Here is a 21836-nt window from a genome sequence, read left to right as displayed (position 1 = left end):
AGGAATTGACTGTCAACTAAGTAATGACGCTTCATTTGAATTTTGGGTGATGACACAACAGCAACACAGCATTATTTAATCTTGCATTACTTAACATTAAGCAGAAAAAAGCTGCATTTTCTTTTCTTTTTGCTTTTTTTTTAAGTCTATTAACTTTTCTTTTGGGCATGACTGCATCGCTCTATCCAGAACCCAAATCTATTGAACCGCTGTGATTGGCCAATCTGTTTACATGGATATGACGGAGGGAAATATTGATCCTCAAAATATGTTAAGAGGACGTTTATTAAAAGCTCCAAAAACATTTCAACATTTCACCGACTCACAATCACAATATGTGATTATTTGCGTCAATGTTTTTCAGAAGTATTATTTTAAAAAAAATCACAATGCTTGAACAATCATGGCTGATAAAAGTGTTTGAATTGAAACGGATTGCTGTGTTGAACAGATGCATACAAAGGGTGTACGGGGTGCTTTTTGTGTATAATTATTATGATTTTTTTTTTGGGGGAGGAGGATGTCGATAGCTGGACTGTCAGAAGCTAAATCACACACAATATTCCTGTCCCTATGAATATGCATATATATTTTAATATATCACGGACACTTTTGTAATATACAAATGTAGTTGTATAATATCTGTTATAAGTGTTATAATCTTTAGTTGTGGTAGAATTTTCTGTGCAAAATAGAATCATTGTATCTTTCACGTTTGTTTTTTTTTTTTGGTCGCATAGAACGGAATATCCGCTTTGAAATATTGTTTATATGTTTGGTCACACTGCACAATGAAAATCGACCTGTTCAAAAGGTTGAGGCTGTGAATATGTGTGTTTGTTAATTTGTGTTGTTCTTTTCTTTGGGGTACTTTTGTTGTAATTGTTTCAATAAAATTGGGCAAGTTATGTGGTCTGTAATTAGTTGTCCTATAACCGGGATAAAAAAAAAATATATACAGAAAAATACTTTTTTGTTTGATGATAACAAAATCTGTCAGTTGGGATAGGCTCGACTATTTTCAGTTATTGTTAAAAATACCGTGTTTCACCATGTCTTAGAACAGCAAAGTAAAGCTGAATTTGAAAGAAACTAACACCAAAGTTAAAAAGTGACAGTTTATTGAAGCAAAGACATGCGCTTGTTATAAAGTGCTGGACTTTGTGGAGTGGAACAAATAAAAAAACTAGTCTGTGAAAACACAACTTTCAAAATATCAGGACAACTGAAATGTGAAAACAGTTGACATTTTTTTAGGGTCTGTTTTCACAATGTATAAAATGTTTCAAGAAAAATGTATTTTAATAGCAATAAATGTGTTTTGCTTTACAGTATTTTTGTGCCCTTCAAATTTTACACATTAGCGTATTGTGTGAGTCACGATGAGATGCTTATGCTTTACTACAGGCACTCTTTGGACTCTTTGGGCGCGCAAAGACAATGAGAAGTTTGATAACCCTCAGATAAATTCCTCATCGAGTTCAGAAGAAGCGGCAGCTTTCACCGTATGCCACAAAAGGCGAACGGAGAGAAAACAAGTAAAAGATGAAGAGGAAAGTGAGAAGATCACTTGTGCTGCTGCTTGTCGGCTTGGCTGCTCTTCTTGGTCTTGGTGAGTTTACCCATTTTTGACTTGGTTTGTGTTTGAGGTCAGCCAATCATCAAATAGAAAACATGGAATTATTTGTGATATGAATTCAATGAAATGCATCACCATGCAATGCAAATGTTTTCCTTCAAATTGGTAAGAAATATGTTTTTTTTTTGGGCATTAAATGAGCATCCTCATTTTTTTAGGAGTGTGAAGAGGGTGAAAAAGTAATAATTTTAAGCATTGTGTTCTCAAATGTGTCATTAAGATGAAAGCGATTTTTGAGATTCACCCCAAAAAAACAAAGCACAAGGATCATTCTGATCATGTGATGTAATAATAAATATGCAGATGTGAAACATATCTACAATTCATTGCGAGGTGTTCAAATCATGACACTTTTTTACAATTCTTGAATTTCAACGACAATGTTAAATATCTCTGTACTCTACGCATGTCACATATTCACCACTATTAAGTGAACCTTTTTTTCCACACCTTTTGAAATTAAACTGAAATTACCATACATGTCTTGCATTTTTTTCTCTTTCATCATATCTATAAAGACAGTAAAGACCGACGTTTGTGTATTTTCAGGACAGTGTCAGTGCCAAGCAGGCTGGCGAGAAAATGAACACAAATGTTACTACTTCTCCACTGATACCAAAACATGGTGGGAGGCTAACACCTTCTGTTTATCACAAAATAGCAACTTGATGAGCATTCAGGACATCCACGAAAGGGTGAGGCTACATCGCTAAACTGTAAACAAGTTACATACATTATTTTCCAATACTCTTACCTGAATATATTTTTTTTTTGATGATTTTATTTTATCGACACAGTTGTGGGTGAGGACGCAAATCGGTACGGAGATCTTCTGGATTGGCCTGACGGATGGTATCACAGAGAGTGTGTGGGAGTGGACGGATGGGAGTCCTTTTATACAATACATAGCGTATGTAATTACTGCCCTTGACGTCTTTGCAAGCTGGCCACATCTGCCAGGGTGCTTAAGTGGTGCAATATATATATATAAAGATACACTGTATATTCCCTAGTTGGATGTGACAGTGATACCTCGGTTTTTGACCATAATCCATTCCTGAAACCTTTTTGAAAAACTATTTGTTCGAAAATGGAATCAGCACTTTGCATTATAATTAATGTAGATTTTCTTTATTCATTCCAAGTCTAGAAAACATCTTTTAAAAAGCACTTGTTAACAATTTTACAGCATCAACTGTACACACATAGCAGGTCATTTGTAAAATACTATAAAAACAAACTAACGTTTTATTTTCAGCAATTTCACCATTAACATTGGAACATAAAAACACACCTGCTCACAATGGAACGCTACACTAGAACAATGTCGGATTTGCGGAAATCTCAGCCAAACACATCTGCTTCTTCGTTTAAAAAAAACACTTTATTCAACAAAACAAATATGTGGATCACAATGAGTAAAGGCACAATACGAGGTGACTTATAGGGAAGTGACCTATAAGAAAGCGGTAGTCGAGTGGCGCATTCAGATGCGCTCAATTTGGTTAAACTGAATTTCGGTCGTATACCGGGGCATTTGGTTGAAAACCAAATTGGACGAGAACCAAGACGTTCAAAAACTGAGGTTTGACTGTATTTGCTATGGCATAAATAAATAGATACATAGATAAATAAATAAATGAATTTTTCCTTCTTCCTTAACACTATCGAGGCAGCCGCTACCAAATGGCATCTAGACCAGTAGTGGGCCGTGGACCAGTGATTGGGTACCACGTGCGATGATGAATGGCCGTGTGTTTGCATCTGCTTTGCGATTAGTTGCTAGCCAGTTCATCACAGTAGACCATTAAAAAGGTGAATGAAAAATAAAATCAGTTTTGAGTTGTTGTTTTTTTAAATCGCCAGGTACTGGATTCAAGGTCAGCCTGACAACTGGGGCGACGAACCGGGTGAGGATTGTGGCCAGGTGGTGGGCGGCAGCTTGGGTCGCTGGAATGATGAGAACTGCGACGTTAAGAGGAAATACATCTGCAAGCACGCCAACCGTGAGTCTGTACGGCATTGATTAGCATGACTGAGTGTGAAAAACAAAATTGAACATGATGGTTGTGAAAGTAGCCTAGTGATTTGCTCAGTGTTTAGTGCCATAGAAGGGCCTTTCTGGCTCCTGAATCTCCACCGCTTAGCCAGACAAATTCCCCATTTTTTTTTCTTAGCCAATCCGGGGCCACAATGTGATCTGAGCAATGGGTGGGACCGGCACAGCTCCAACTGCTACAAAGTAAAATCGGCAACCGCCAAGAGCTGGTCGGCGGCCCGTCATGACTGTGTGCTAGAGGGCGGTGACCTCGTCTCCATCACCTCCGAGCGAGAGGAGCTTTACGTAACTGGAATGCTGGATCCTTACCGGATCGACCTCTGGATCGGACTCTCCAATCTGGTAAGACAAAATCGCTCGCAACCGTGTTAGCTGTACAGGGTACTGGATTGAGAATCAGGAATGGTTTTCCGCAGAAATGCAATAAGTTCTCGTGTCAACTCCAAGAGGGAAACATGCACATGAACTGGTCCGACACCCTGTCGGTCAACTACACCAACTGGGCACCGGGTGAACCCACGATGTAAGAAAATAATATCATTGTTGCATCGTAACTGCTTACCCAAATATGTAAAACCCACTTTCCGCAATGTCTCCAAACAGCAATGGCGAAGTGGGCTCCTGCGCGGCGATCATTAAGGATCACTCCGATGAGTTTGGCAAGTGGAGGTCACACCTATGTCGTTATGAGCGTCCGTACATGTGCAAACGGCCACTGAACAGTGAGTGACGCTGTCATTTATCTGCACTTTTAAAAATTGAGAAACGCGCAATCATCGCATCTCGCTTTAGCCATCTGCCCTGCCGGATGGCTTAGTTTTTCAGGAAGCTGCTACTGGCTAGTTAGCAACACCGACCTGCTGACCACCTGGTACGAGGCCTTCGCCACATGCTCCAATGAGGGGGCTCACCTGCTTGTCATCAACAGGTATATATATTCTGGACACCATTGCGGCTTTGATGGTAGAAGGGCTTAATCATCTTAACTCATTCACTGCCAGGCGTCCAAAAATGTGTCCCCTCCAGTGCCAGGGTTTTGGTCATTTTCACTTGAATTCCAGGACCCACAGAATTTTGAGTTTTCAGACTATATAAATATTCAATAAAGCGTTAGAATACCGAGACTATCTTCTTTCATCAGACCAAAAAAGTTTAATTTCCTAAATTATATCGGTCTGGAGTTATATGAGCTTGAAATGATGGTGGCTGTCCAAAATACAATGCAATGTATTCATATTGGTTTATATAGCGCTTTAACGACAGCTGAAGCTGAAACAAAGTGCTAACATGGAAAAAACGAAATGCTGCCCCTTGTGGGAAAATAAAAACAAATTGCCAGAGGCCATAGCCAGCACTTTATCGGCACCCTCTGCAAGTAAAACCCTGACAAATTCTGGAATGGCACTCTACGTCATATTTTCAATTCTCGAATAAATTCGTGAATGGCAGTGAATGAGTTAAGGTTCCTTGCTCCGAAGTACACACTGTGTCAAAATGTTTTTTAGTTTTGTATATAACAATGATACTTAGTAGAGGTCGGCTGGAGAGTTTCGGCAGTCGTATTTTAACCTCTGCAACTTGGAATGGATTTTGTCATTCTTTATGGTGGTCTAATTTTAACCTACACATTGTTTTTCTTGCAGCCAAGATGAACAATTCTTCATTAATGGCAAACTTCCTGACTTTCACCAAGTGGATGTTCCCGACATCTGGATTGGTTTATCAGGTACAATGTTTGCTTTCCCCTCTCCTCCATCTGTCCATTTTTTGGATAATATATCGCAAACGGCTCCAAAACAAAATAATAGCTTTTGGTTGATTTAACAGAGCAGGGTCCTTTAAGCTATTTCATTTGCAGAGCTAAACAGGGTATTTTCAGTCCTCGTATAAGTATATCGAACATTTAACCGTCATTGGCATTTCAGACAAAGACCAAGATGGGACATTCCAATGGGTGGACAAAACCGCTATTAACTACACAAACTATGGACCCGGTTGGCCCATAAATACTGCAAATATCTGGGACTGCGGAATGATCTTCACAGGTAGCGTCCGCGTTAACTTAACACTGACCAAATGCAATGACAGGACCCAACATGTCTATGTTGTTGACCCCTAAAGGAAACTATGACGGAAAATGGGAGACGGGCAACTGCTTCAAGAAACTCGGTTACATTTGTGAGATGACAGGAGGTCAAAACCCCAAACCGACTCCAGCACCGAGTGAGTCTCACAGATGCACCCCCCCCTCCCCCCCCAAAAAAAAACAACCTTTAATACCTTCAAAGGTTTATCATAAATATTTCTCCACTTAGCTTCTCACTGCGACCCCGGCTATTTGCTGTATGGCGATTTTTGCTACCATTTCGAGGGGGAAGTGGTAAAAACATGGCAGGATGCAGAGTCTTACTGTGTCGCTCAACAAGGTCACCTTGTCAGCTTTCACTCGCAGGAAGAGCTCAGCTTCTTGACTGGTGAGCATTGAGGCTAACTGTCACTCAGGGATTAATTGCAACATCGGCATCATAACTTTTTTTTTCTCCCTGAAGCACACATGCCGGGAAGTGCTTGGGTGGGACTTAATGATATTAACATCGAAAACCAGTTTGTGTACACTGACGGAACAGCTACAGTAAGTGGAACAACTCCAGTTAGTTTTGAAAGAAATTCAGAAAACTCGCAATGCAATTAAAAGTAAGCAACATTACAACTGTGATGCACAGAATCTCCTCCCATGGGCACCAAATCAGCCGGACAACTGGCAGAACAACGAAGATTGCATTCACCTACTTGGTCCGACGCATGAATCACCGGGAAAGCTCAATGACGACTTATGCACAGCCACCAATGAATTCATCTGCAAAAAAGGTCCAAAACATTTACATCTCTTTGCATGTCTTTTAATATGGTCTCTCATATCTTTTCACATCTTCAAATGTTATCTCTCATATTTCATACTTATGGCATCCCTGCAGCTAAAGGTCAGGGGCCTCCTCCCCAGCCGCCAACATCAGGACCAGGTGGAGCTCACAAACACAAACTGCTCATCCTTACAAGTACAATTTGGTTGTCAAAAAGCATTTTTGTTGCAGGCTGGAATGAAAAATGCGGCTCGTGGATGGCGGATCCCTTTAATGACTTTTGCTACCTGTTTAATTACCTGTCGATGAGAACTTGGGCTGAAGCGCGTGCCGACTGCGTCAACCAGGGCGGAGACTTGGTCAGCGTCACCGACCCCTTTGAACAGGCCTTCATACAAGGTACAACAAGGGTGTCAAACTCATTTTTCTTTCATCTCGTCCACAAATTAAATACAGAAAGCACAACAAATGAATGAATAACTACTTTTCAAATTTGAAGTCCAAAATAATGACTGTTAATGTGGTTTACATATGACAGTTTGAAATTGTGCTTCAGACTTTAGCAAGCATCATGGAATTTTACAAGCTTGATTTGCTTTCACTGGCCGAAAAAAAAAAAGATGTGGCGGGCCAGATTTGGCCCTCGGGCCTTGTCTTTGACACCTGTGAGATACAATAACCGTTTTGTGTAAAGTTATGCCTTCAATTCTCGACTCTATAGCATTCTGGTGTCCGGTTTGGATATCTTTATATCCTTGCGGAAAGTCTAAATGAGTCTGCCCTGTTAGGTGTGATTCAGCTAAGCCCAACCGGGATCTCCCTGTGGATGGGCGGCCACGATTCCATCACTGAAGGCGGCTGGGAGTGGGCGGACGGATCCCCGTTCAGATACGTACGCTGGAGTGCAGGTGCATTTAAAACTGCTGTCAAGTTCTTTTCAGTTTCAATGTTATGAAACGCAGTGCTTTAAGATCATTTTTCTCTCCTTACAGGTAACCCAGATAACTACTTTGGCGAAGATTGTCTTTCCATGTACATTAACGACGGCTACTGGAATGATGATAACTGTGAGAGCAGGAGAGGGTACATCTGCAAGAGAAGAGGTACGATGTGACGTTCCAATTGTTGTTGCACTTAGCTTCAATCTCTTGGTTTCTTTTACAGGAAGGACACCGGAACCTCCACCCCCTCATCATGGTATGTCACCTTCAAGTAGTGTGTTAACCCTTTCAGTATTGACATTAGGAATGAATACCGCCGTAAATTTTTACTCGTAGAAAATAAAGGTGAGTATGTTTCTTCCCAAATTTGCTGTTGGTACAAGCTAGTACCCTATTTTTGGATGATGGTATCAAAAGCGTTTAAAAAAAGAAATATATGTACAGTATATATAATAATGCAACTGTGCCTTCGCAGGCTTCATGACGGTAATCGCCTGCCAGGAAACGTCCGCTGTGCTTCACTGTCCTCAAGAAAGCGTCATCAACATCCAGTCGGCGTTCTACGGACGAAAGAGTGGTGACGTGTGTCCACATCTGGCAGGGTCAGATGGTAATAGGATCTATAGCTGGCTATTTAGATCCATAGCTGTGTTATATATGTAGATATATATATTTTGTATCCTTTCATGCACGTGGTAACCTGATAGATAACCTAAATGTGATCTCAGCATTTTTTCTCTCTGATGTGCAAGACTGTGTTTGTGGATTTCTCATCAACTGGTATCACTTGCAGGTAACTGCACAGTGGAACATGTACTCCCTTACTACAGGAAAGTTTGCGACAACCATCCCTTCTGCTTTGCATACGCATACACGGAGGTGGACCCTTGCCCCTCAGTTTCCAAATACCTTGAGATCGTCTACAGCTGTGAACAGAAAGGTGAGCTTTAGTAATGTCAGAGATGTTTGCTTAAACACTATGAACAAAGGCTCGAACACAGGAAGAGTGTTTTTTACTGCCGGCAATGGACGCAGTATTCATGAGGCCAGCAACAAAACATAGACATTTTAATTTGTTGTCTTTCCATGAACTTATAGATTTGTAACCTGCCGAATAAGCTCTTCCTGTGAAGGAGTTTACCATTTCCGAAATTTCGCCCGAGGACATATCTTCTACTTGAGGATGACAGTTTCACAGGCTTTGTCTGTTCACCTCGGATTGACCCCAGATTTTCTGTGCTTCCATTCTGAGCCTTGTGTTCGGCCCACTAATCATACAACAGCATGAAACGTTTAAATATGATAACTTCTATTCTGTGTATTCACTATCAACCACTTAAGCCAGTTGAAATACAACAGAGGACTTAATTCTTTGGAAACAACCTCGAAGTAACCGGCCCCACTGACTTTTGGCTTTTGTTTAGTGTGTCTTCACGGTCTGGGTATGGAAGACAGGAACATCACAGACTTGCAGATTTCAGCTTCCTCATCTATGAGCAGCTTTCCCCCTAACAAAGCCCGCTTGAACGGAAACTCCTGTTGGAAGCCATTCGGAAATCGTAAGTAAAACGTTCACAACCTTTCAAGTACACCCTTGATATTTTAGTCAATATCGTGTATTCCAGCTGCCGGCAGCTGGATCCTGGCAAATCTTGGCCAGAAACGAAAGGTGACAGGAATCGTGATACAAGGTTGTCCTAATAGTGACCACTGGGTCACCAAGTTTAAAATGCAGCATAGTATCGATGGCCAGTCATGGACCGATTACACAGCTGACGGGCAGGTAAGCGGGTCAATATGACTCCATCTGTGTGTCATAAAATCCAAACTTCAAACGTCTATTTTCAGTTTTTACCCGGCTCAACAGACAGAAACACGGCAGACACTCAGCTCCTCGGCACGCCTGTTTCTACTGAGTTCGTTCGGATTCTGCCACTGGAGTATAGCGGGCAAGTCGGCCTTCGCTTTGAGGTCTTGGGATGCACGCCTGACTGTGAGTAAAACACGGTAGCGCTAGGTATGTTGTGAGAATTAAAAGCATTCTTTTGAATTCAACATCCCCTTTGACAGATGCCATCACCTGCGCCAGCAAACCTAATTTTGACCTCCCCGGCGATCAAATAATGTGAGTGAAACTTGACTTATTTTCTGCAATGACATCCCCCATTCTCCACTATTATGTCTTCTACAGGGTCCACTGTCCAGCGGGTTGCGCCAAGTCCAGCTACACCGTCTACGGAACCAACATCTATCGAGCTGTATGAGATTGCAACAACGGCCCCTTGTGTTTTCACTGTGAACCATACTCTGGTTTGATTTGGACAGGACTCAAATATCTGCGCAGCCGCTATCCACGCTGGCGTCGTTCTGAGTGAAATCGGAGGAGATTGTACATTGCTCAAAACTCAGGGACAGAATTTCTATGCTGGCTCTACCAGGAATGGGATTAATTCGAGACAGTGAGTGACTAGAATAATATCACTAATGAAGAAACAGCTAATTATGTAAATCATATCTGCAGATATGACGGCGAATATCCTCTGTCTTATACTTTTGCCAATGGAGGTAAGTGTAGTCCCATTTTTTTTGCCATATTATAAGTGTGAAACTCAAACGGGATATCCATCTTCAGAACTGAGATGTTCAGGACCCGACTGGTACGAGTTCGGGGAGTTCTGTTACAAATCTTTCCAGGATAAAAAGACATGGGCCGATGCTCAAGACACCTGTAGGAGTCTCGGTGCGGAACTTGTGTCCATACGCTCCATGGTGGAGCAAAGCTGGTTGGAAAGTTACTTATACTTTGGTGCGTAACATATAACGCTCCCAATCAGAACTCAAATAAAAGTTTAACATTTTAATAAACCCCTTATGCATATCCACCCTTTGCAGCCACCAGCGACATGTGGACAGGACTGAATGACTTATTAGTTTCCGGCATGTACATATGGTCAGACCACCACACGGTGACCTTCACCTACTGGGCCCCGGGAGAGCCCAACAACCATCACGGTTTCAATGAGGATTGTGTGAAGATGTTACACCAGGTGCGTCTATGTAGGCTCTCAGTCGTACAGGAGTGGTCCATCGGTGAAAAGGTTATATTCAGCCATCATCTGTACTTCTTTGAAGGTGTCGGATTTTTCGCTCCTCATCCAAAGAGCTTAATCAGTTAAATGTGTCCTGTTAACGCTGGCCTTGTGTCCATTGGATTGGATGGGATTATACTTTATTAGTCTCACAATGGGTACACAGCAGCAATGTTTAGAAAAGGAAATGAAGAAGTAGAAAAACAAATACAAGACTAAAGGCAGCAACTTTTGCGGCGCCATCTTGAATTAAAAAAACTAAAATCTAAATAACAAATAATGTTACACAAAAGACACACAACCATTCCCTCTTTGTTGCATGAAGCAGTTCTAGATGAAAGTGGAGAGTATCAGTGTCCTGCTACATGCTAAATGTTGAGAGCCAACACAAAAGTGTAGCGAAAACAGATTGTCTCACGACTCCTGCTCCACGTAAATCTGCTTCAATTTGGGAAATACATAGGGCCATAATTACCAGCACAACTTTAGTTCGCTGACGAAGCTTTTTGGATGAGGAGCGTTACATCCGACACCTCAAAGAAGTATAGATGACGGCTGAAGAAAGCTTTTCAACAGAATCTATTGACAGCATTTTTTTCTTTCAGACTGGCAGATGGGAAGATGTTTCCTGCACAGAACTCAATAGGTTAATTTGTAAAATGCCCAAAGGGCATTACCAGCTTCCCTCAGTGAAGCCCACCGTGTACGGCTGCCCGCAGGTGGGACAGGCAAAACATCCTCAATTTTTTCTAACTGCCATTTGTGCTATATCTAATATGTGCATCCCTTGCTGTTTTTTTGCATCAGGGTTGGGATGCTTACGGCTATGGTTGCTACTTGATGGAGGAGACGGGTCAGAGCTGGTCGGACGCCAAAGCCTTCTGTCAGGGGCAGGATGCTTTTTTGCTGCACATTGGAGACATGTGAGTGTGTCAGTTTCGATGATAGTGTTTGAAAATTATGCCTGTATATTTAATTAGCATATTTTCCGGTGTATAAAGCACACCCTAAAGCCTTGATTTCCCTCGAAAGATAACCCTGCGCCTTATACACAACTGTGCCTTATATGTGAAGTAATATTGAGCCACAACAGGTCTCGCAACTAATGTCATCAACCAACGACTCCATTTCCTCCTGTAGAATAAGTTCTGCATAACCCCAGCTTCTTCTGTAGCGATTTATAATGTGGTGTGTCTTACATTTTGAAAACTTTTATATATTTATATCTTATATTGGAAAACAAAAATCATTCATTGAAGGTGCGTGCGCCTTATAGTCCGGTGCGCCTTATGTATGGAAAACGTTTGAAAATACACCATTCATTTGAGGTGCGCTTTATACTCCAGTGCGCCTTATATGCCGGAAAATACGGTAATTTGGGTGATATCATTACAGATACGAGCAAGCACATTTTACAGTGGTGCTCTCAGGGAAAACAGGTTTGTGGTGGATTGGCCTACGAGCCAACGGGAATACCGGCGGAGGGGTGCAGTATATCTGGGAGAACGGCTATCCACTCACCTTCACTCACTGGGACAGAAACCAGCCAGGTAGAAAAGTGGTCTTCCAATGAAATACACAGAAAGTTATACAACATAATTTGATATTCATGGTCACGTCATCAGATAGCGGGGATGGCACATGCGTGGCCATGACAACCGGTCAAGTTGGCGGCTTTTGGGATGACAAGCAGTGCTCGGAGAAATTTGCCTTTATCTGTGAGAAACCCCGGCCGGATATCACCCCGCCAACCGAGGCCCCAACCCCTCCTCCCTCAAAGGACTGTGTTGAGAGTTGGACCTCCAAGCCCAATTTTAGGAATTGTTACAGGGTATGGCTGTCGCACCTGCATAATCATTTCAATTGTACCGCTAACCTTGGTTGATGAATCTATTCGTATTTTGCATGTCCCATGACCATGTGGCTGATAGTTAACTCATTCATTGCCATTCAGGAATGTATTTGGGATTTGAAAATATGCTGTTGTGCGTCATTCCCGAATGTTTCCGTTTTTTCTTTTTTTTGGGGGGGTGCCGATAAAGCTCAACCCCAAAGTAACACAAACTCACGCCGCTAATGTGAGTGTGTCTTTAGACAGACAATAAAATACAATACATCCTAATTTATATAGCGCTTTCAGAACAGCTGCAGCTGCAACAAAGGGCTTCACATAATAGTCAACACAAAGCAAAATAATAAACACAACAGGAACATAAAAATATGGACAGTTGTGCGAGCTTTACAACTTTCCCCATTTACCCTATGATGACTAACAGTTTATTACATGAAACAGTTCTAGATTCAGCTGTTGTTAAAGCCCTATGTGAACCAATATGTATGTATTGCATTATATGTTGGACAGTCGCCCTCATTTCAAGCTCATATAACTCCAGACCCATATAATTCACGAATTAACTTTTTTTCTGATGAAAGAAGAGAGTCTAAGTTTTTTACGCTGCATTGAATGTTTATATAGTTCTAAAACGCAATATTCTGTGGAATTCAAATGAGAATGACAAAAACATTGGCACTGGACTGGACACGTCTGGCAGTGAATGAGTTAATGTCTTGCAGCTCTTCCACAACGTGGACTGGTCCCTAAAAAAGAGCTGGGGGGCCGCGCATGAAGACTGTGTGGCAAGGGGGGCCAACCTAGTCAGCATCCATAATCTGGAGGAGGAGGCCTTCCTGTCCCTTTACAGCAAAGGAAGCAGCAAGTGGATTGGCCTGAGAAGTAACCCCACAGAAGGAGGTGTGCCCATTACGGACAAAAACCAAGAAACCATGCTCCAAAAGAAGACTTCCAGTTAACTTCTTTTAATTCTAGGCTATTCCTGGAGTGATGGTTCACCGGTCTCCTACACCCACTGGGGTTCCGGCGAACCAAACAACCACGAGGGTCGGGAGGAGTGCGTGGAGATGGTTAGCACCACCAACGGCACCTACTCCTGGTGGAACGATCTCAACTGCGATGCCCATCAAGACTGGATATGCATGATTGCTAAAGGACAGAACCCCATCTTACCTCCGGAGCCCCCGTCGCCGGTACCGGGTAAACAAAATACCCTTGTCTGGTTTAGGTCACTTTTATATACAGGTAACATCTGAGTTACCGCCGCCGCGAGTTACGACCACCTGTACTTACGATCTTGACCGCCAGCCGGCAATGCGTACTCCAATTTTGGCCAGCCAGCATGTCACACACTTGCACAGCAATGCGCGACTACACTCAATACAGTAGTCATACAGTGCAGATACCGTCTCGGCAACATCTGCTGTAGTACTGTACGCTGCTTTTTTCCTTTGGCGTCCGCCTGAATTAGCAGGCAGAGCAGGGTAAGTGTAACATTTATAAATGAACTGGACAGTAAACAGTTTTATATACATTTCAGGTACAGTTATACAGTAATAAAAATCGATAATATGATAAAAACAACACTAAATGTAGATATCACATTTATAAATGAACTGTACAGTAAACAGTTTTGTATAGATTACAGGTAGTTATACAGCAATAAAAATCGATAATTTGAAATATAAAATGATCAAAATGACACTAAAAGTTATCAAATTTATAAATGAACTGTAAACAGCGTGGTATATAATAGTATTCAATAGAAAACATTGCTTAAAAACAACAGATTGACATACTATGTGTGGCTGCCGCTGCTCACCCACAGAAAAAATATCCTGTGACTGTAAAGGTGTCCTTGAGAGTTTTGAAAGGCGGTCATAAATGAAATTTATTATTATTATTATTATTATTATTATTATTATTATTATTATTATTATTATTATTATTATTATCCTGTCCTGTCAGTGTCACATCAGCCATTTTGAATGGATTTCAACTTACAACCGTTTGACTTACGACCGTTTTGTCGGAACGGAACCCGGTCGTAACTCGGATGATACCTGTATATAGCTTCAAGTGTCCTTTTGTAGCCCCCGATTGTGGCAGCAACCCCAGTTGGAGGAAGAACAACAACATGTGCTACTACTACAACGACACGGACATTGTGGACTTCCGCACGGCTATGCACCGCTGTTGGTTCGAGAAAGCCCAGCTTGTCTCCATCTTGAACACGGACGAACAGGCATATGTCAACAGCATGGTAGGACTTCACATGATAATGTACATTTTATCTCCGAGGTGAAAATAGCTGATCAATCTTGCGTGATTTAATTGTGCCTTCTCCTCCAGGTGGGAACGGGTCAGATTTCTGCTGCTTGGATCGGATTGAGGATGTTGGGGATCACAGATGGACAATATGCGTGTGTCATCTCACAATGTTGACTTCAAATGTGCCGCTTGATGAATTCAATAACTCCAAGTTCTTGAGTTTTCATTCATGCAGGTGGCAAGACAATTCTCCCGTCTCGTACACACATTGGAGTCCAGGTGAGCCCAACAACGCCAACGGAGAGGAACAGTGTGTTCAGATGAAGAGACATCAAGGTACTGGAGTTCCTCTGACTGGAAATTTACCAATCGTATCCCAAAGCTGATGTTTTCTGAATCCCTGAACACTTAAGGTGGTTGGAATGATGTGAACTGCGGTCGAGCCGCTGCTGGGTACGTGTGCAAGAAGTTTCCTGGAGCTGACCACACTCCTCCTCCCCCAACGCAACCCTGGGAGGGCTACTGCCCTGCTGGTAATGCCTCAAGTCTATTTGTTTTGCAAATAGGCTGAAGTAAATTTTCATTGGTTTAGAAAAATATAACTTTTCTTGAATATAAGAATGTGAGTATATTCTTGAAGAAAAAAACAGACTAGTTTTGACCACAAAAAAAATCTTGTAAATATTTGACAGCTACAGTATTCATATTTTGTGGTCTCCATGTTTTTTTTTTTTTTTTGCTTGGTTTTCATTGGACTATTTAATAAAAAGTATTGTTTACCCCTCCACTTAGGATGGATGCATTTCAACGATAAATGTTTCCTGTTCAAGGGGAAGAAAGATGATATTAAAGCCAACTGGACGTCCGCACGCAGTTGGTGCAAAGACCAAGGAGGGGAGTTAGTAGTTATCGACAACCAGTATGAAAATGGTCAGTTGCTTGTGATAATTGCCACTCCAAAAAATTGACATGTAAAAATGACATTTCTTCTTAGACTTTGTGTCCAGTTATCTGAAAGACATGGAGCTTCCCACGTGGATCGGTTTGTCTGACATCCTGGTGGAGAATCAGTACGCATGGAGCGACGGCGTGAGCCCAGTCCTTTACACCAACTGGAACGGCAAAGAGCCCAACAATGCAGGGGGGACGGTGAGAAAATTGATTCTGTCCATCTATCAATCTCTCTGTCTATCATCTCAATGACTTTGGACTCCCCAAATCCCGCCATTTGTAACCAGGAGCACTGTGTGAGCATAACTCACAGCGTTCTTACGAGCGGGAAGTGGAATGACGATGCTTGTCATAAAAACCACAGTTTTGTCTGCTTCAGGAAAAAATGTAAGTCCACAGCCACTCAAATGCGATTGGACAACTTCACCATACCGATGCTCACTTTGTTCTTCGGCTTCTACCTTAGCAAGCAGTATCGCGCCGCCTCCACCGACACGCAGCCCCTGTCCCGCCGGCTACATATCCTGGTACCTGAACTGCTACAAGCTAGTGGAGGAGCCAGAAACCTGGGATGCAGCTCAGAAGGCTTGCGAGCAGCAGGGCGCTAACTTAGTTAGCATCGACATGAGCTATGACCAGGCGTTTGTCGCCGGGGTGGTCCTGCAGGGAAAAAATGATGCTTGGATCGGGCTGAGACTCAAGGTGCTAAAGCGAGGAGACAACATATACAGTGATACGTCATCTTACAAACACTTTAGCTAACGAACTTTTCGTTTTACAAACGTTAAATTTGCGAGAATATAATCTTGCCATACAAACAAATTTTTGGGAAACACACGGAGCGCCACAATGAGTGATGGGTCGTTCGCGAATGAGCCGGTTCTTGGAGCTCCTGAAATGGCAGACGTCTTTTTTTCCCCCTATATTCCCCGCCCGCAGTCTTCGGTTAAAGTGATTGTTCAAGATCCGCGGTAGAGGAGGGAGGGGACTCTCGCAGCAGTGAGCGGGGGAGGGGTTACAGAAACAGAAACACACACACTCGAAAGGGAACAAAAAAACAAAAGTAAAAAAAAGTGAAATGGTGAGAAAATGGGTAGAAAACACGGTGAAATTTGGACTTGTTTCAACTTCAAGGTTAAAATATCCCATCAATCAGGCTCCACAAATAAACCGCACAAGCCATCTGTATAATTTGAAGAGAACATACAAGCAAGGGAACCAGCTATTAATGAAGTTTCTAGTGTGTCTGCCTGCATCTGTTGCTGTTGCAATATCACAACTTCTATGACGTACAACCCACAGCTCCTTGAGACACTTTATGCAAAAAGCTATCCATTCCATCTAGCCATCAACGACCATCAAAAAAGTAAAACAACTTTATTATATAGTACAGTTTATTTCTTTAATTACAATACCATAGCACATTTATTATACATAAAATAAGGTATATTGTGTGTAGTTTTAAGGGTTATTTAGTTGAAAATTATGTTTTAAGGGGACCTGGGAACGGATTATTCTCATTTTAATGGTTTCCTATGGGACATTAATGTTTGGAATACACACTTTCCGTCTTACATAAACTTTCTTGGAACCAATTACGTTCGTAAGCCAAGGTATCATTGTACTCGCATACATTTTTTGGGGTGAGTAACACTCGAGTCTCATCTGATCTTGTTTTACAGGATGATGGCTCCTTCGCCTGGACAGATGGCTGGCCGGTATTTTTCACTCAGTGGGGTCCCGGAGAGCCCGACAACCTCAAAGACGAGGGCTGTGTCAGCATGCGAGGCTCGCCACTGTTTCACGGCACTTGGAACGACACCCGGTGTGACCAAGCCAAATCTTACATCTGCAAGATCTCCTCCGGTATTGCCTCCCACCTTCGCCGTTCATCAGATTGATTTGCAAAGAGCCTTCTGGTTTAACTCACCCGATTCAATATTTCCTCAGAGAGACCACTGGTGACTCCAGCCCCCGGCGACGGGAAGTGCTTACCGTTGTGGATTCCATACGGTCGCTACTGTTACTTTGTCTACAATGAGCAGAAGGGCTTCTCCTGGCCTGACTCGCAACATTACTGCCGTGAAACGAAAACGGAGCTGGCGTCCTTCCACAGCAGAGCAGAGTTGGAGTTTATTAGGAATCTCAACCACAGCAAATATCACAACCTTTGGATCGGCCTCACCAAGGACCGCAACTGTGAGGCAAACTGGAGTTACCGTTTAGCTCAAGCAAATGCTAATTTTTAAAAGTATCAAAGGCACTCTGCGCTTAAGTAGAGATAATTGATTTTTAGAAAAAGATGCTTGTTAAAGTAAGTAAAATTAGACTTTGGCATGTTCCCAAGTACAAATTTGTTTGTTACTGAACGCATTCAGTGCCAGACGATGTGCAAAAATGTGTCCACTCCAGTGCCAGGGTTTTTGTCATTCTCATTCGAATTCCGGGACCTACAGAATATTGAGTTTTAGGACTATATAACCATTCGATGCAGCGTAAGAAACCGTAGATTATCTTCTTACATGAGAAAAAAAGAGTTAATTCCTAAATTATATGGGTCTGGAGTTATATGAGCTTAAAATGAGAGTGGATGTCCAAAATACAATGCAAAAAATCCAGTGACTGTAAAGTGTCCTTAAGAGTTTTGAAAGGCGCTTAGAAATTAAATGTATTATTATATTATTATTACATAGCGCTTTAACAACAGCTGAAACTGGAACAAAGCGCTAAGATGGAAACTGGAACAAAGCGCTAAGATGGAAAAGAAAAAAAAAAACATGACCGGCACCCAAGTATGAAAAACCAAAACCCTCATTTCAAGCTTATATAACTCCAGACCCATATAATGTAGAATTTAACTTTTTTTCTGATGAAAGAAGCGAGTCTAAAGTTTCTTATGCTACATTGAATGTTTATGTAGTCCGAAAACTCAATATTCTGTGGTTCCTGGAATTTCAAGTGACAATGACAAAAACCCTGGCACTGGAGTGGACACATTTTTGCACATCTGGCAGTGAATGAGTTAAGAGCCATCTTGTGTTGGTTTGAATTTTCGATGCCACCAAAATGTTTTGGGAGTAAAGGTATAGATATCATGTTCCAAATATAAAGACTAGAAGTAAAAAAAAAATCAATAAGCCAAGAAAAATGTTGAAAAATCTCATGAATTAAAGTATTTTGGCTTCATGTATTCACACCACTGTGCTTTCTTATTTGTCCCTTTACAGTTGGCTGGGGCTGGACAGACAAGACATCTCTGGGCTTCCTCAACTGGGCTCCCGGTGAGCCCAATGCAGCTTTTCACCCTGGCCAAGTGGCCCAGGAGAACTGCGTTGAGATGTACCCCGACGGACGTTGGAACGACAACGACTGCCTTCAGAAAAGAGGCTTTGTATGTCGTCATAGACAATGTAAGAATTCCGACAGGTCGTGAGTAGCGAGTGCTTCCTGGTAAACACTCAGACTGGTCTTTGTTGTTGTTTTTTTTTGTCATCAGATTACACCACTGACGATGGCGGAAACCCCGTTTTCCCCACAGACCGTCCGAATGTTGACAGTGAGTGTGCAACTGACTTATCACAGAGTATAATATGGTGGTGATGTATGAGTAATGGCATTTCAATGTAATTTTGAGTTACAAACTTAAAGGACAACGACACCATTTTTTTGTTTCCTAACTGACATCAGAAAAACGTTTTATAGCATCTAAAATACCCAAATCACGCAGGCTGATATTTTTAGTCAAATGCAAAACACCAATAAAAATGACTTAGTGTCCCAAAACTGCTTCAAAATGACCTCGGAAATGGCGAGTTTCAGAAGGTCCTGCCCCCTTGTTCGTAATGTCACGCCAGGATACTCCAGGCACAAAACAATGGCTTCAGAGAGTTCAGATTCGGAGAAGATGCTTTCTTGTTACTTATCCAGTTATGAACATGATTCAAATAGTTCTCAAGAGGAAAGCATACGTGTTTGCAATCGATTAAAGAAGTCCTTCCGTATCAATTCGAGCCGTCTGGACTCCAATGTAGTTTCCAGAAAATACACAAGATGGCGCACAAGCTCCGTTGGAAATGGGCTGATTTGTCTGCTGAGAATTTGTGTCCACTTTTATGGTGTTTCCGCAATTGGTAGTGTTGGTGCGACACACAACGATTCACCATCGCGTTATTTATGTTGTTTTCCTTCTAATTTCGCGATCAACATGGTGTTTTCAGATGAAAAAAACATGCCTAAAATGCATTGTGTGTCGCCTTGTCGGTCACGGGCGTTCCCTACGTGACATCATTCAGGGAATCGTCATTAACTGGACAACAAGACTTCCTGAATATTCAGCGCGAGTCTTAAAATGGAGAATATAGCTATATGCGGTCGAATCTTTGTAAAATGCGCTCAGTAGAAGTCATTTGAAGTGATTTTACAAATTATGCACACAACTTGTCCGGGGGTGTTGGTTGTCCTTTAATCACAGACTGAGTTAAACTTGTCTGTCAAGGTGCATACCACTCTTTTGCATAATGCAACCCCCCCCCCCCCCCAAAAAAAAAAAAAAAAGTGCAATGAGAGTGAATAGTGAGAGAAAATTCCTGCCTGTTATTTCACTTCTCCGAGAACATTTGTCACTTTACTTGCAGACAATGGTGTGACCGTCGGTGTCGTCACTGCAGTTGTTGTCATTGTCAGCCTGATAGCGGGATTCCTCTTCTACGTATTCAGCGTGCGAGGGTACAAATTGAGCAGCCTCAGGCAAAGCTTCCCAAAGAGGCCCACCGCAAACAATGACATTGTGAGTTATCGATTCCCAAGAACTTGATGCTTTATTTTTTGGGGTTTAAAAAAAACATGCTTTAACGATTCACTTTTCTGTTACAGCATGCATTCAACAACCCCAACTTTGCGGATGAAATGGAGACATAGCGTTCAAAATGCTGCAAATGTTATGGCGAAAGCTCCAAAACAGAATGCTAAATGAGAGCAGTGAACAAATAATATCATCAGCTCACTCACTGACCAATTTCACTTTAAAGTTGAAGTATCTTTGTTTTGTAATAGTGTGTCTAATCGTCTGTACATAACACCTCAACAAACCCCACCAAAAATTAATTGTAAATGGCAAATGGATTTCCAGAATTTATTTCCCTGGGAACACCGAAGCAAAAATGTTGACGTACTCTACAAAATGAGAAAATCATTCCAATACATCTTCATAATCATCATCTTAATTGTGATTACCAGTTGGGGCCGGACATGTAAAACCATTGCCAAGTTAATCGTCAAAATGTCTGCTACAGTTAAGTCGAGGCCATGGAAAAGTCAACCGATAACCTGAGAAGGCCCTCACACTATTTTTCATACCTTTTTTTTGTTTGTTTTTTGGGGGGGCTGAGTCAACTTGACTCAATTTAACTCATTCACTGCCATCCCTGAATTTATTCGAGAATTGAAACTATCACGTAGAGCGCCATTACATAATTTGTTCTGTTTTTTTTTTTTTCATGCTTGGGTGCGGAGAAAGCGCTGGCCAGACCTCTGGCAATGTTTTTCCCTTCCACAAAGGGCAGCATTTCCCTTTTTTTCATGTTAGCGGATGTTCCATCTTCAGCTGTTGTTAAAGCGCTATATAAACAATATGTATGTATTGCATTGTAATTTGGACAGCCACCCTCATTTCAAGCTCCCATAACTCCAGACCCATATAATTTAGAAATTGACTATTTTCTTCTGATGAAAGAAGAGCGTCTACGATTTCTAACTCTGTATTGAATGTTTATGTAGTTCTAAAACTCAATACTTTGTGGGTCCTGGAATTCAAGTGACATTGACACTGGGCTCTGGAGTGGACACATTTTTGCACGTCTGGCAGTGAATGAGTTAATTATCCCAACTGGCCACTTTTTTAACCTAAGGAAATAAAAACGACAAGTTGCCCTCTGGAGATGAGAACGTTTCAAATATATTTTTTTAAATAATAAAATTATTTTTTTATAACGTGCTGGAATGTGTAATTGGCTGAAGAAATTGTGACACGATATTAAATCGTTTACTGAATGTAAAAGTCACGCCGTTGAACGACTTATTTTATTTAACTTTTTATTTTTTTTTTATCATTCATGACTGATTAGAAAACACGACATGATCATATTTACATTTGCATTAAAAAAAATAAAAACGAA

The 21836-nt window shown here is 41.6% G+C and overlaps 1 protein-coding gene across 1 annotated transcript; it reads left to right on the top strand.

Moving 5' to 3' along the window:
• The first annotated feature begins 57 nt into the window (after positions 1–57).
• On the top strand, positions 58–21802 carry LOC148884594 (uncharacterized). The gene is made up of 50 exons (XM_089021289.1): positions 58–1612; positions 2189–2334; positions 2437–2549; positions 3506–3645; positions 3817–4040; positions 4115–4221; positions 4302–4420; positions 4491–4626; positions 5342–5424; positions 5624–5743; positions 5820–5921; positions 6014–6172; positions 6248–6330; positions 6422–6566; positions 6674–6718; positions 6791–6958; positions 7348–7467; positions 7552–7662; positions 7724–7756; positions 7976–8110; positions 8294–8440; positions 8925–9059; positions 9126–9283; positions 9349–9493; positions 9571–9625; positions 9692–9758; positions 9826–9959; positions 10022–10065; positions 10133–10306; positions 10393–10547; positions 11195–11308; positions 11397–11512; positions 11985–12139; positions 12215–12420; positions 13164–13341; positions 13417–13641; positions 14535–14704; positions 14794–14864; positions 14948–15048; positions 15126–15245; positions 15505–15642; positions 15707–15861; positions 15951–16050; positions 16130–16365; positions 17346–17529; positions 17614–17862; positions 18891–19073; positions 19160–19219; positions 20298–20449; positions 20536–21802. The coding sequence occupies exons 1-50, from the start codon at positions 1546–1548 to the stop codon at positions 20578–20580; spliced, it is 6528 nt and encodes a 2175-aa protein (XP_088877415.1). The 5' UTR covers positions 58–1545; the 3' UTR covers positions 20581–21802.
• The last annotated feature ends 34 nt before the right edge of the window (positions 21803–21836 follow it).

Source organism: Hippocampus bargibanti, linkage group LG18, assembly GCF_051943395.1.
Source record: "Hippocampus bargibanti isolate YZ-2025 linkage group LG18, ASM5194339v1, whole genome shotgun sequence".
Taxonomy (NCBI): domain Eukaryota; kingdom Metazoa; phylum Chordata; class Actinopteri; order Syngnathiformes; family Syngnathidae; genus Hippocampus; species Hippocampus bargibanti.
The sequence above is the reverse complement of the archived record's forward strand: the minus strand, read 5'-3'. Positions and strand labels throughout refer to the sequence as shown.

What these genes read in the sequence shown, in the direction of transcription:
- LOC148884594 (XM_089021289.1), top strand. Translation starts at nt 1,546, where the DNA reads ATGAAGAGGAAAGTGAGAAGATCACTTGTGCTGCTGCTTGTCGGCTTG. An exon ending in CCTTTTATACAATACATAGC is followed by an intron (nt 2,550 to 3,505) that starts GTATGTAATTAC and finishes TTAAATCGCCAG; the next exon opens with GTACTGGATTCAAGGTCAGC. An exon ending in TTATACTTTTGCCAATGGAG is followed by an intron (nt 10,066 to 10,132) that starts GTAAGTGTAGTC and finishes ATCCATCTTCAG; the next exon opens with AACTGAGATGTTCAGGACCC.